The 15,983-nt window shown below is 42.5% G+C and overlaps 1 protein-coding gene across 1 annotated transcript in view; it reads left to right on the forward strand.

Moving 5' to 3' along the window:
- Nucleotides 1–8,327: 8,327 nt before the first annotated feature.
- ccdc186 (coiled-coil domain-containing protein 186) overlaps nt 8,328–15,983 on the forward strand; it is a 58,822-nt gene continuing 51,166 nt past the window's right edge. Inside the window, exons 1-2 of the mRNA XM_060939929.1 lie at nt 8,328–8,454; nt 14,879–15,743. Of these exons, the coding sequence (XP_060795912.1) occupies nt 14,899–15,743 (845 nt within the window). The 5' untranslated portion in view covers nt 8,328–8,454; nt 14,879–14,898. The remainder of the gene's footprint in view (nt 8,455–14,878; nt 15,744–15,983) is intronic.

Raw genomic sequence — 15,983 nt, forward strand, 5'->3', positions numbered from 1 at the left:
CGCTAACTACTACACCACCGTGCCGCCTAGTTAGAAAATATATGCTGAAATATCGTCTCCCTCTTGTACAGATATGCAGTGTGTGTCCAGGTGTCAGTGAGCAGGTGAATTATCCAGGCTGTCTGTGAACTGGCTCTGATTGTCCATTTCATGACCCAAAAAATACACTGTCAGAAATAGGGATACAGGAGGAGTCCATTTCTGTCCCTTATGGTACAATCTACACTTTTGTACCCCATAGGGCTTGTTATTGGACCTCAAGGAAACTACTAACTAAAAAGTATGCTACTTTTTAGGGCCTAAACAGTACATACGGCCAAGCCCGAAATTATTCATACCCCTGGCAAATTTTGACTTAAAGTTACTTTTATTCAACTAGCAAGTTTTTTCTTGATTGGAAATGACACAAGCGTCTCCCAGAAGATAATAAGACAATGTACAAGAGGCATCATTGTGGAAAAAAAAATATTTCTCAGCTTTTATTTATATTTGAACAAAAAGTGGCATGTCCAAAATTATTCATACCCTTCTCAGTAATCAATAGAAAAGCCTTTATTGGCGATTACAGCAATCAAACGCTTCCTATAATTGCTGACCAACTTTTTGCATGTCTCCACTGGTATTTTTGCCCAATCATGTGTAGCGATGAGCTCCAACTCTTTCAGGTTGGAGGGTCTCCTTGCCATCACCCTGATCTTTAGCTCCCTCCACAGAAGTCAGGACTCTGGCTGGGCCACTGCAAAACGTTAACGTTTTTGTCCGCTAACCATTTCTTCACCACTTTTGCTGTGCGTTTTGGGTTGTTGTCGTGCTGAAATGTCCACTGGTGCCCAAGGCCAAGTTTCTCTGCAGACTGCCTGATGTTGTTGAGAATCCTGATGTACTGCTCTTTTTTCATGGTGCCGTTTACTGTGATTAGGTTCCCTGGTCCATTGGCTGAAAAACACCCCCAAAGCATTAGGTTCCCACCACCATATTTGACAGTGGGGATGGTGTTCTTAGGGTTGAAGGTTTCTCCTTTTTTTACACGAAATGAAGAACACATCATTGTGGCCAAACAATTCTTGTTTCATCTGACCATAAAACAGAAGACCAGAAGTCTTCTTCTTTGTCCAGATGAGCATTTGCAAAGGCCAAGCAGGCTTTTGTGTGCCTTATCTGGAGAAGTGGCATCTTCCTTGGTCTCCATCCATGGAACCCAGCAGCATGCAGTGTCCGTTGGACTGTCTGCCTTGAGACCTTGCCACCAGCAGAGCCCAGATTCACCAGGATGGCCTTGGTGGTGATCCTTGGATTCTTTTTCACCTCTCTCACTATCCTCCCGGCCAGCACAGGTGTCACTTTTGGCTTCCGACCACGTCCTGAGATTTTCCACTTGCAGAACATCTTGTATTTTTTAATAATACTTTGTACTGTAGCCACTGGAACTTGAAAACATTTAGATATGGCCTTATAGCCCTTTCCTGACTTGTGAGTAGCCTCAATGTGCAGCCGCAGGTCCCTCAGTGAGCTCCTTTGTCTTAGCCATGACTGTCCGCAAACCAACTGCAGAGAGCTGCTGTTTTTCACCTGTTGAGTTGATTAAAACAGCTGTTCCCAATTAATCAGGGTAATTAGGATGCTTTAGAACAGCTTGGACTATTTGGAATGGTATAGAACTTTGGATTTTCCCATAGACTGTGACAGTTTGCAAAGGGTATGAATAATTTTGGACATGCCACTTTTTGTTCAAATGTAAATAAAAGCTAAGAAATAATTTTTTTCCACAATGATGACTCTTGTACATCGTTTTATTATCTTTTGGGAGAAGCCTGTGTCATTTCCGGTCAAAAAAAAAACTTGCTGGTTGAATAAAAGTAACTTTTAAGTCAAAATTTGCCAGGGGTATGAATAATTTCGGGCTTGACTGTATATGTTCCCAAGCAATATATAAAGGGTACTGTCCCAGCGACAAGCTGTTGTATCTCTAAATGTACAATCTTCTTCTTCTGGCTGCTCCTGATTAGGGGTCGCCACAGTGGATCTTTCATCTCCATTGCTCCCTGTCTTCCGCATCCTTCTCTACCACACCTCCCACTTTCATCTCCTCTCTCACCACATCCATGCATCTCCTCTTTGGCCTTCCTCATTTTCGTGTGCCTGGCAGCTCCATCCTCAATATTCTCCTTCCCACATGCTCTGCATCTCTTCTCAGGATGTGCCCATACCATCTCAGTCTCATCTCTCTTAGCTTAATTCCCAAGCTCTCCACATGTGCTGCCCCTCTGATGTGCTCGTTCCTTATCCTGTCCAACCTTGTCACTCCCATCCTCAACTCCACCACCTCCAACTTTGCCTCCTGTCTCTTCGTTAAGGGTATGGTCTCCAATCCATACATCCCAGCTGGTCTCACTACTGTCTTATACATCTTACCTTTCACTTTTGCTGGGACTTTCCTATCATAAATGACTCCCGAAATCCTTCTCCAACTGCTCCACCCTGCCTGCACTCTCTTTCTCACCTCACTATCGCAGCCCCCATTTTCCTGCACAGTTGACCCTGAATTCACCAACTTTCTTTACGTCTACTCCTTGCATCTTCACTACACTCTCATCCCCATTCTCACTGATGCACATGTATTCTGTTTTGCTCCTGCTCACCTTCATTCCTCTTCGTTCCAATGCGTACCTCCATTTCTCCAAACCCAGCTCAACCTCCTTTCTACTTTCACTACATACAGTATCATACTTTATTTTCTGAGAGCCCCCCCCCCAAGTACTCTTTTCAGTAGTTAATACATGTACTGTACGTCTCTCTTGGAACATTATAACATAATATATAATACATATTCATAAAATTCCTACTCTGGTGATGTTTTTGACTCCTAACCCAGATGTCTTTCCCTCCCCCAATCTGTCCCTCTGAGTTACATGTTGGTCCTGGGATTGAGATGCTGGCCTCTTCTGGCCCTTGGACCTGCTTGATCCATCCTGGTGCCCTGTGTCTGGTCGGAGTTTTATCGCATCGCTCCTGTGGAGGACGGCCCCATGAGGACAGTTGAGGGTTATACCTGGAGGACGCTCTGGACTCTTACAGTAATGCTTTTATGGCTGAGGACTACAGTTGACTTGCTAACTTTAGGACTGCAGTTGTCATGAACAGTTTTGCACTCAAGTTTCCATCAATGAAGATTTATAACATCAACGAAACTGTCTTCATGTTAAAACCGTTAATGTTATAGTCATGCTGTATGTTGTTGCCCAAATGAGGATGGGTTCCCTTTTGAGTCTGGTTCCTCTCGAGGTTTCTTCCTCATGTCGTCTGAGGGAGTTTTTCCTTGCCACCATCGCCACAGGCTTGCTCATTGGGGATAGATTAGGGATAAAATTAGCTCGTGTTAAGTTGTTCAAATTCTGTAAAGCTGCTTTGCGACAATTTTTATTGTTAAAAGCGCTATAACTTGACTTGACATGTCTTTGTCCACTTGAGTGTGTTTAAAGATATCTGTTTATATTCTGCACAACTCACCCATTAGCTAGTATAAAAGAGGAATAAAATATCAAATTTACTCAAAGTGCATCAAATGTTATATGTTTTCACGTAGCCTATCCAATGCAAGTCGGTACAAATCCACCTGATTCCTACTAGTGTTTCTCTTCTTCTTCTTTCGGTTTTATGGCGGTTGGTAACTAGCTTCAGTGGTGCATTACCGCCACCAGCTGGACTGGGGTGTGGTACTTGAGTTAAAAAAAACAACAACCCTAAATTCTTTTAATTAAACCTGTGTTCCTTAAGAAACTAAATACATATTTGAAACAGACTTCACCTGTACTTCTTTGCAGAATGTCCTCCAAGTTTAACACTAATTGTTTCTCTTGCAACTGTAAAATTAATCTTTGTCTTTCTTCCTGGTATTTAGGACATTGCAAAATAACATGCTCTGTAGACTCTGGGCTGCCACAGAATTCACATTTTCCATCTGCATGCTTTTTTATTATCACCAAAGAACTATTTAATCTTGTGTGTCCAAACCTCATTCTCGAAAAAACATCCTCCTCTTCCTTACTTCTGTTGGTGTTTCTGCTCTTTCCCACTTTGTTTTGGATATTGTAAAACTGTCTCCCAGTCTGGCCATTTTCCCTTAACTATGTTTTTAATCATACTTTTAATTTCTGCCTTGCTGTAAGCGACTTCAATATCTATGCTGGGATTTCCAGCTGCTTGTTTAGCGCACTTATCTGCCATCTCATTCCCTACAACTCCTATATGAGCTGGTACCCATACAAGAGTTATCTTAACTCCTGTCTTTAACAGATTATTTGCAACTTGTAATATTTCATACACAATGTCCTGCCTTGATTTTGACTGGGACATTCCAATGCTAATCAAAGCTGAGCTGGAGTCTGAAGCAATTACTGCCTTCCTTGGCCTGTTAACTTCCACCCATAGCAGGGCTAACCACACAGCAACCAACTCCGCTGTATAAACCGCTAGATCATCAGTCAGTGTGTTTACATGCACATAGAGAAAATCAAATTTCTGCCATTGCTCGACTGAAATCGAAGTTCTAAATGCCATGGAAACACCTTAGCTCGGCTGAAATCGAACCGAACTTGATTTCTCGTAATCGAGCTACACGACCTAGGTTATGCGATTTTAGCCGAGCTCCTTAGTGCATGTAAACCCTATCGAGCTACGTAGTCGAGCTACTTACTTCAGCGCTGCCCCTTCCAGAAGTGACGAGTGACGAGACCACAAGCGGGAAACACAACAGCCTCGGTCGGCATGACAACGAATCATGACAACGGCATGAATCTTTTCTTTTTGTGGCATTGTTTGCACTGTTAAAATTTAGCTCACTTACTGTATCACCAAATACATCTGTACAGCTGTTGCATAGCTGTGAATTGTGTACATAAACAAGTCATTGTATTTGTGTATATATATATATATATATATATATATATATTAGTGCTGTCAAGCGATTAAAATATTTAATCGCGATTAATGTCGCGACTGTCATAGTTAACTCGCGATTAATCGCAATTTAATCGCACATTTTTGTCACATGAAAAACCATTGTAATTCTCTTATCAGCATAAAAAAGTGAATGGGCTTGCTCACCGTTCGAACTACGGGGGTACTTGGGGGATCCGAGATCCCCTGAAACAGACATGAGATCCCTTGAAAACATGATTTGGGAAATGTTGGGGGGGTCTCTAAAATATTGGCAAAATGATGTTTATTGACATAGCAATCGTGTGTAACGGGAAGCATTTGCATATCCGAAGTGTTGTGTTTACATCAAAGATAAAATAAACCGATATGACAACGACTGCTGCTGCCAGGTTGGGGGCACAAACTAGTAGAAAGGAAGTGTGCCAACAGTGGAGATCTGTGCGATGGAGATCCGCGGTGGAGCGCGCGCTTGTCTCAGAGCGCGCGATGAAGATCCGTGCTCTGAGACAAGCGCAAGCACACACACACCCCCAAGGGAAAAAAAAGGGACCCCCCGAAAATATCGGCATAGTTCGAACACTGGTTATATCAATGTTTTTTTTTTTATTGCAGAGCATAACACGTCTTGTCACAGCCACTGCAAAGTTGGGCTGGAGCCGCCGATGGGAAAACGAAACCTAAGCTGAGCACAGCGCCCTGCCCGCGTTGGTTCTTCGGGGGAGGGCAAAGGACTCTGGCTGTGCGGGGCGTGGCATTACAGTCTAGCTGCTATCGTTTTTCTAAGCAAAGTCTCTGTTCCAAGTTCCTAGCAGTTTCAAAAGCTTATGAAAAACCTACATCATGTCACAGAGCGTTAATCTCGCGATAAAAAAATTATCGCCGTTAAAATTGAGTCAAGTTAACGCGATAATAACGCGACATTTTTGACAGCACTAATATTTATATATATATATATATATATATATATATATATATATATATATATATATATATATATATGTCCAACATCTGAAGAATGTCAAAAACAAAACAATTGAACTTTTTTGTGTTTATTAAGACACAAGTTAAATTGTAAGCAAAAAATAATTTTTTGTAAGCAAAAAATGGACTTTAGAAAAATATACAATTGTGCAAAATAAGTTGTCTTACAAAACAGTGGTCTGCGCAGGACAGTTTGTAACCATACAGTCTGTTAGAGCACGGAACTTGTGAACACTTGTTTATACTCTTGAATAGCTCTTCTTCATGACGACAACCGGACGTGTACCAACACGATGGGGCGTGTAGCGCCACCTGTGGCTCGGGTGCACAATGTACCTCACACAATAGCTCGATTTCCTTGTGTGCATGTAGGATTGGATTTCTCTGGCACCCTGCTGGGACCCTTAGCTCGATTACCGACAGCAGCTCGATTTGGATGTGCATGTAAACGTACTGACTGATTCTTTTTCCTACTTTGACTTTTAACTTTGGGATAACAAAAGCAACCCCAACTCCAGTGTTTCTCTTCTTCTTCTTCTTCTGTCAATTTATTGGCGGTTAACAATCAATGTGTATTACCGCCATCTACCGGGCTGAGGTGTGATCTCAAGGGATATTAAATTACAGACTAACAAAAAAAACCCCCACTAAATTCTGTTTGCTAGTTGAGTGTCCTTTAAATACTGTTAGAGCTGTTACTGCTGATTGTGTGAATGGCTGACTTAATAAGTTATCTATAGTTACAGGTTTTCTCAATGCCCTCCCCATCTTCTCTCTTTCACTGGAATACAGTGTAGTGTATAAGAACACGCTCAACCTTTTCTATTTCTCCACAGTGTGCACAGGCCCCAGAATGATGTTTCCCTATTGTATACAACCCACTATTTAGACTTGTGTGCCCTATCCTCAGCCTAGTCAACCAAACCTCCTCCTGTCGTTTCCTTGATCCTCCTCTTCTACGTCTTACGACGATGTAGTTGAGGAGATGACGGGGAAGAGAGTCATCTTCTGACTTGTATAATCCCCCACTCGGTGCTTGAGGAACCTGTCCAGATGCCCCTTGAATTGGTTGATATCTTCTGACATCACTGCTTCTGTAGGAAGTCTGTTCCAGTCGTTGACAATTCTTCTGGCAAAGAAGTATTTCCTTACATCCAGTCTGGAATGCAACTTAGCTATTTTGTAGGGATGGCCTCTTGTTGTCCTACTGTGTTCGATAGTAAATATTTCTTTGGGATCTATGCATTCCATTCCTTTAAATATTTTAAACACCTCTAGAAGGTCCACCCGTGCTCGCCTTGTCTCCAGTGTGGTTAAGTCTAGACGGATAGTCTTAAATGTCCAATTCCAGGGATCATTCGGGTGGCCCTACGCTGTACACTCTCCAGAAGGTTGACATCTTTCTGCTGCCATGGACGCCATGCTTGAATCACATAGTCCAGGTGGGGCCTTACAAGTGTTTTGTACAAAGTTATCACCGTAGCTTTGGTTTTGTACTTGATGGACCTTGTTATCATACCCAAGATGGAGTTGGCTTTCTTTGCTGCTCTGGCGCAGTGGGAAGCTACATCCAGTTTGTCGTTGATGAAAACACCTAAATCCTTCTCTTCGTGAGAAGTTCCAATTCTCCCATAAAGTAGTCATATTGTGGGTTTCAGTTCACCACCCCTTCTAAACACCACCTCATCTCTCATCTCATTATCTCTAGCCGCTTTATCCTTCTACAGGGTCGCAGGCAAGCTGGAGCCTATCCCAGCTGACTACGGGCAAAAGGCGGGGTACACCCTGGACAAGTCGCCAGGTCATCACAGGGTTGACACATAGACACAGACAACCATTCACACCTACGGTCAATTTAGAGTCACCAGTTAACCTAACCTGCATGTCTTTGGACTGTGGGGGAAACCGGAGCACCCGGAGGAAACCCACGCGGACACGGGGAGAACATGCAAACTCCACACAGAAGGGCCCTCGCCGGCCCCGGGGCTCGAACCCAGGACCTTCTTGCTGTGAGGCGACAGCGCTAACCACTACACCACCGTGCCGCCCTCTAAACACCACCTCCTTTTGTAAATTATATAGATGCCTTCCTTTCTCCTCTGTATTCCATTTCTCCTGCCACATTTTGTTGTTGTCTTTAATTATTACTTTAATTTCTGCCTTGCTTAATGGGACTTCTAACTCAACCTCATTTGCCTTGATAGCCTCTTTGGCCATTTTATCCACTCTCTCATTACCCTCAAGCCCCTTATGAGCTGGAACCCATGTGAACTGAATAAAAGTTTTATGTTGCTTTATCTTAAATATGAGGTGGTTACAGTGTTTCTCAGGCATCCGATTCACTTTTTATTCAGTTATGATTAAAAGAAACACCCAGGGTTTGGTGCGCATGCGCAGTCACTGGTCTCTCGGTTGAGTGCAGTGGCCATATTTGTTGATGTGTCACCTCAGCAGGAGCTAACGTTAAGGACCGGTGGACACGCTGTGTCGTGACTACATTTATAACAGTCGTACTGAATGGACTTAACATAACGGGTGAGTTAAATGTCATGTTTGAGCTCATTCTCGGGTGAACTGTTGCTTCAGACACGCTGCAGTTTCGCCCGGCAGCTGCGTTAGCTAGCGGCTAATCAGGTGTTTTGTAGCCGAGTCCGTGGCTAACCTAAACTCCTGATTCCTGATGTCGAGTTTACTGGGATAAATATTCACTTCGAGCAACATATCTGACCAGTTATGTTATGATCTCTTGTGTTTGAACTAATCTACAGCTCAGCTTTCGCTTTAGCAGGCTTTGGCCACCGTGTTTAGACATGTCCAGCTGTTTATTTACAGTCCGTGAGGAGTCGCTGGCTGTGGATGGAGTTGACAGGTACGGTAGCTTTTAGCTGCGGATTCATCCACGGTATCGATTTCAGAACGGCAGGTCCTTTTGGTTCTTGTTCATTTTCGATCTTCTTGGGATCAGACCCACTTTCTTAACCCACTGTGAAGCAGCTGGATGGATTTATGTACCGTAGCTGCAAACGCCAGGATTATATAAAAGGATCTCAGAATACTAGTACAAACAAAGACAAGAGAGCTTCTAATCGTGAGATTTTTTTTTTTCTTTGAATGAATTTGAAAAGAGAAACTTTGCCCATTTCAGTAAGGGTTGTTTTACAATCAGGGTACGCAAGCTAAAAATCACATTTAACACTTATTATCTTCAATATCAAAAGGCTTGACTAAATAAACTTGGTTGTTTATTGTAGCCCTGTGATAGCTCTATTTACCATGCAAAAAAAAAATTGGTGATAACGTTATTTTTGGTGAATGTATAGCAATATATGTCATATTTAGCAAAATTACTCGTGTCATTTAGAAAAAGTGCTTTTTTTTGACCACAGGTAGCTCCAAAAGGGATGCACTTCAATCATTCTTTATACCATAAAACACATATTTGGTTCCATATTATTGGTTAAGTTTTAATGTTGAATGTCAGTAAGTTTTCAGACTATTTTGATCAAATTAGTATGTAATTGTGGGCGGCATGGTGGTGTAGTGGTTAGCGCTGTCGCCTCACAGCAAGAAGGTCCGGGTTCGAGCCCCGTGGCCGGCGAGGGCATTTCTGTGCGGAGTTTGCATGTTCTCCCCGTGTCCGCGTGGGTTTCCTCCGGGTGCTCCGGTTTCCCCCACAGTCCAGGGACATGCAGGTTAGGTTAACTGGTGACTCTAAGCCCATGTTTACATTAGACCGTATCAGCGGATCATCAGATTAACGTTTTTAAAACGATTAGTGTGCACACAGCAACACCAATACACGATTTGCGTGCACACAGCAATGCCAATACACGGATACGCTCGGCTCCGCAGGCATCCTGCGCTCCAAATCACTCCGCCCTGAACAGCGAGTGCCCTCTGGAGGGTGCGCACTCCGGCCTTGCGCAGCTCACAGAGCGCGCGAGTGAAGTGAACAAGCTGTGATTCGGGACTGAGCCGCTGTGTGTGTGATCCCAGCGCACATCATTTACCACTTGCAAGTGGAAGAATGGCAAGCCTAAAGACAATCATTACTACACAATGGGCAGTATTTGCAGTATTTTCATACTTTTATACTCTTTAATGAAAGGTGATACAAGGCGGAAGGAAGTCCGCGCCGTTTTTCAGCAGTCGTGTCACATGACCAATGCCAGCGAATCAGGAAGGTGGATGTCACAGTGACGTTGTCCAATGAGACGCCAGCTAGAGCTCAGCACAGCGTATCCGCGTATTCTGAATGTTTACACAGCACCGGACCAGACACGATCTGGATTGAATACGTGGACGCTGGCGGATTCCCGTTTCCCAGCGTTTCCAGGCGGTTTAATGTAAACGGACAGTGCATCCACGAAGAAAACGAGACAGGTACGGTCTAATGTAAACGTAGCCTAAATTGACTGTAGGTGTGAATGGTTGTCTGTGTCTATGTGTCAGCCCTGTGATGACCTGGCGACTTGTCCAGGGTGTACCCCGCCTTTCGCCCGTAGTCAGCTGGGATAGGCTCCAGCTTGCCTGCGACCCTGTAGAACAGGATAAAGCGGCTAGAGATGATATGAGTATGTAATTGTGTCAAAAAAAAAGTCCTCTCCGAGACAGCTAATTTTTCAATATAAAATAACATATCTAAAATGATTTTCATCCTAAAATGTGGTCAAGATATTGGGACATAAATATTAGAGACAACTAACACAAAGCTTACAGCCTTATATTTAAAAGCACTATGGAAGTAGTGGATTCTGAATTGTCAAAAAAAAAGTCCTCTCCGAGAATAACTTCATTTGTTTCTCCCAGCCCTGCTTAAAGCTACACTTAATCTTGTTATAATACAAACTATTACACATGCCTACGTTCATATGTGTATTAATTTCCAAAAGTGCAGGTTTGATAGTTTTTTTTTAAACCAGTTTGAATCAATTTGAATTTTGGACCCCTGTGACACAAACTTTGTACCCTGATTGTAAAACAACCCATAACCCACTTTCTTCAGGTTTACAGCAGGATCACACAACAGTTCCTGAAACCCAAGTTCATTTCTCATATATGTGCGATGATCCTAATACACTGGGGAACAATTTGAAAAATTTCTGTTGAGTTAGATTTTTATGCTGATTAAAACTAAAATTGGCATGTTGATTCCAAAATTGCAGTCAGTTTTTTTTTTTTTTTTTTTTCCTAGCACGTCAAGTTTTTTTTCTCCACAGCTTACCCTCCAGATAAGCAAAATTCCACTGATTAGCTGTAGTAAGACTATTTGAAGGTTATGGAAGAACGTTATCAGGGTAGATGGGATGTACATATGATGGCTGACTATTGTTGGAGCATCAAACGCAATAGTCCTCAAGTTGAACACTCCAGAAAGAGCTATAAACGTAAATTTTTACCTTAACTACTTGCACACAATTATAATTACAGTAGCCATATCCTTTATAAAAACATTGTGTTAAATAAACATTGCAGTCATGCCTGTTTCTTTCATATTTCATTGTATGTCAATATTTGTAAATTTTTATAAAACAAGCACATATCTGTTAAGTACAGTATTTTTCATATTTTTTAAGAAAATGGGGATCCTATAGTTCAAAAACTTGACGTGATAGAGAAAAACTGAGATCAGTTTTGGATTCCGCACCCAAAAATTAGTTAAAAACAGCTGTCAGACCTAACTCAACAAAAATTGTGTTCCCCAGTGATCTCTCTTCCACATTGTCTCATCTCATTATCTCTAGCCGCTTTATCCTGTTCTACAGGGTCGCAGGCAAGCTGGAGCCTATTCCAGCTGACTATTAGAGGTCTGCGCGGGTTGGATTTTTCAGTCCCGCCCGCGCCCGCAAAGAATTATGATTTTTCAGTCCCGCCCGCGCCCGCAAAGAATTATGATTTTCAGTCCCGCCCACGCTCGCAAAGAATTATGATTTTTCAGTCCCGCCCGCGCCCGCAAAGAATTATGATTTTCAGTCCCGCCCACGCCTGCCATATTTTGTCCCGCTCCCGCCCGCAAATCCCGCATGATGCAGACGTTCGCGTTATTTCTCAGGAAAGTTCTTGTCTTGACACAGCGTGATGGTGCCCCACCCCCTACTTTGAGTGGATTTGAGCATAAATATCTACAGCTCACGTTCACGTTTGTTATTATTTACCTTGTTTCTGATTTCGGAATGTTGAAATGGCAGCATGTAGACCTAATAACAATAATAATTTAAGTAGGCTAATCATTTAAGTATGCGCTCTCCCGTGGTGCGTCTCCTATGAATAATTAGTGTGAAAGGAGAGATGGATCGCACTCTTGAACTTATTCTTTTAGTTACATTTCTTTTCAGTTGTTTTTAGCAGCAGAAGGAGACAAACGTTTCGGCTGTTGCCTTCGTCAGTGTCTCGTAATAATAATAATAATAATAATAAACAATAAAAAAAAGACAGGCGAGCACGTAATTCCAAGTGAAAATTTGGTATATTTATTGTTCAGCCATACAAAACATTAGGCTAACCCAGTTTACATTTGTAAAGCATTTCTAACTAAAATGTCTGATTTCAGGACTCTTGACTTTTTAACGGTAAATGTTAATCTTTAATGTTTAAACGGTAAATCTTTTTAAAGCAGCACTTACTTTTGAAGCACTGTGAGCTTCAGTAAAGGAGCTCTGCTCTTCTGCCATGATCGGAGATCTCAAACACGGAAGAGGAAAGGAATCAGAAACGTACGAGAGTTATTTATCCTCTCCGGGATCAGAATCAGAATCAGAATTCTGATGACCAGCTCATCTAAGGTGTCATTGAGGCATCATGTTAGTGTGGGTCACTGGAGGCTGGGTGTGAACGGCGAGTCATTAGAGTGATCAAAGGATTGCCCGTTAGGGTGATCAATGGCAAATTTAAGATGCCATTCCTCACTCAATCTGGCAATCTGACTCTCTCTGCAAATTTAGGCATCTTAAAATGTTTTTATTAATGCCAAATAAAATATCCAGCACAAATTATATATGATAGACATAAATTAATAATTTATAAATTTTATTTTAAACACGTTTTTAGTTAGCGGGACTGCAGCTTATCACCGCCCGCGCCCGCATATGTGCACTCCCGCCCGCACCCCCATATGTGCACTCCTGCTCCCACCCGCGCCTGCAATGAGCTTTCAAAATTTGTCCCGCGCCGCACTGCTTTGCAGCGGGTCCCGCGGGAGTGCAGGACTCTACTGACTATGGGCGAAAGGCGGGGTACACCCTGGACAAGCCACCAGGTCATCACAGGGCTGACACATAGACACAGACAACCATTCACACTCACATTCACACCTACGGTCAATTTAGAGTCACCAGTTAGCCTAACCTGCATGTCTTTGGACTGTGGGGGAAACCGGAGCACCCGGAGGAAACCCACGCGGACACGGGGAGAACATGCAAACTCTGCACAGAAAGGCCCTTGCTGGCCACGGGGCTCGAACCCGGACCTTCTTGCTGTGAGGCGACAGCGCTAACCACTACACCACCGTGCCGCCCCGTTCTTTTGACTCAAGGTTGAAAATACAAAATTTGCTCTATGTTAACTCACTGATCTAGAACAGGGGTATCTAATATTATATTTTCCTCAAAAATTCTAATGTTTCACATTTTGTTCCGACAGGGCAATAGTACTCCTAATTCCACTTGTTTAATCGTTTGATCCTGTTTTATTAAAACGACTATTGGGTGGTGTCTTTGAGTATCCCCAATCCTGTGTATTTTAGTCTTTTCCTTGCTCACAACAAATCCAAATTACTCTATCTATCTATCTATCTATCTATCTATCTATCTATCTATCTATCTATCTATCTATCTATCTATCTATCTATCTATCTATCTATCTATCTGTAGATATAGATGTACGTATAGCAAAATACTTGAAGACATTTTTACAATACAAGATATTTAAATACCAAACTGTTGGCAAAACCATTGTGTGGTAGCTTGGGCATATGAGACATTGTGTAATTTTTATTCATAGTTACCCAGTGGACAAGTGGTATCAGGAGTCTTGTAGTCATCCATAGGTGGGTTTTTTTTTTTTGGGTCTTCTGTCCTTAAACATCTAGAAAGAGAAAATTCTCTACTTGCAATTGACTTAACCTTTCTCACCTTTCTGGTCAAGAGAAACTAAAAATGCTAGCCAGATTTGAATGCAATCTTTTTATGTACAATAAGGGAAGAAAACACCACTACATGTAGCCAAACTTTGGCCAACAATTTGTCAACTTTTATTGGGGTCCAAACAGTAATTTTAAACAACCAGCAAAAGATAATAACGTTGGCTGAGTCCTCCTGTTTGTGGGAATTATTAATATCTTTACATCAAATCAGTTTTTATATTGTCATGTATTGTCTTATTGCCCAGCTGTGTCTCATATGCGTTATTAAATTTTCCCAGGAGGACTGGACAGTTCCATGACTTAAAGTTACTTTATAGTATGCTGTACCTTGAAGTAAAGCACTCTGTCCAAAGTTCATCTCTTGAATTTTGCCCTCACACTGACTTTCTGGGAGTGCTGTATTCAGAGAAAAGTCTAGTATGCACTTATAGCACATAATAGGATTGGTGTTTATAGCAGTATCGGTCAAGTTCATAAAAGAACAACTGCAATGTCAAATTGTCACTGAGTGATGAATATCAGCTTAAATTACTCAAGCAGTAGGTTGTGTGTGACGCAGGGAAATAGGTTTCCATTCTTTTGGCGTGTCAAGGACAGTGCCATAGCCTGAGTTGGGTCAGAACGAGGAGGAAGTGACTTGTTTCTCACTATCCCGCTAGGAGGAAGTACAATGACTCAAAACAGTTCTGCGTTGGTGTGATCTTTCGTAATATGTTTTAGGACAAATTAAAGAATTATAATGTAATGCTGTTTATCGTTAATGAAGTAGTGGAAAACTAGTGCTAATCTGTTTATGTAATAATTGCTTGCTTCTTTCAGGTGTGGGGTTTTAGGAGAGCATGGAGCAGTGTGACTGTCAGGGAGATCAGCATCCCACTCCCGCTCCTCCACACAGCACAGACGCCAGCTCAGCATGCACAGGACCATCACAAGTCATCAAAGATGGTACTGAACAGGAGCTAAATGGTTTGGAGGAGGATGTTGAAGCTGAACAGGACAGTGTCTTAGACAGCATTCAGTCCGATGGTGCTGAGAGGGTGGAGCTGAGACTGGAATTTCCTCCACGAGACCAGGACGGAGCGACTGCAGAGGACCGACAAGAAGATGGCAGCAGCAGCTGTAACAATGGAACCGCCTCCATAGAGGAGACCAGGACTCCTCCGGCTCTTCCTAATGGACTTGTAGAGACAGAGCCTGCTGTTCTGGATGGGACAGTAAAGGATTTGCTTCCTTCCAGTAATCCTGAGGACCAGCAAGTGGCCTCTTCTTGTGCTGAGGAATATGCAAGAGAATCTTGTGAGTCAAACAATGCACCTTCACATGAAGCAAGTCCATCAGGAAATGCTGCCAAAACTCAAGGTCTAAGCAGTCAAACTGGCAATGTGACAATCTCCGATTCAGCAGTTTTGCCAGAGCATGAAGCTAATCTCTCAAACTCTGTGTCCAGTGCTAATCCGTATGATACAGACTGTAGCAGGAAGCTAATGTCTGAGATTCAGCGCTCGATGTCTCAGGAATCTCTGCTGGATGAGTTAGAGTCAGAGCTGCTGAGCTGTCAGGTCCGAGAGCAGGGCAGCAACAGAGCGAGCCCTCCGAATGGTCTGCCCAAGGATCAGGGCTCCATGGTTGTTTTTGAGAAGTGTGTCCAGTACAAGTATTCTCAACAGGAAAAGGCCATCAAAAGGTATCAGTTATTTAGAAAATATTTGTCTTTTACCTATTCTGCTGTGTATCACTCAGGGCTTTCCACTAAGGCTCATACTAGCCAGCCATGACAAATAAGTAGCCAGCCGGGGAGGGGGGGTAGTAAACACAAAATAAACTCCTGTGCATGCAGTTCCCAGGATTAAATGTATTTTCCACAGACCATTTATTTATTCACTTTACTCAAATACAAAGTAAAATGGCAGTAAATCTTCTTTCT

The sequence above is a fragment of the Neoarius graeffei genome, chromosome 14 (genome assembly GCF_027579695.1).
Source record: "Neoarius graeffei isolate fNeoGra1 chromosome 14, fNeoGra1.pri, whole genome shotgun sequence".
In the NCBI taxonomy this organism is placed as follows: Eukaryota; Metazoa; Chordata; class Actinopteri; order Siluriformes; family Ariidae; genus Neoarius; species Neoarius graeffei.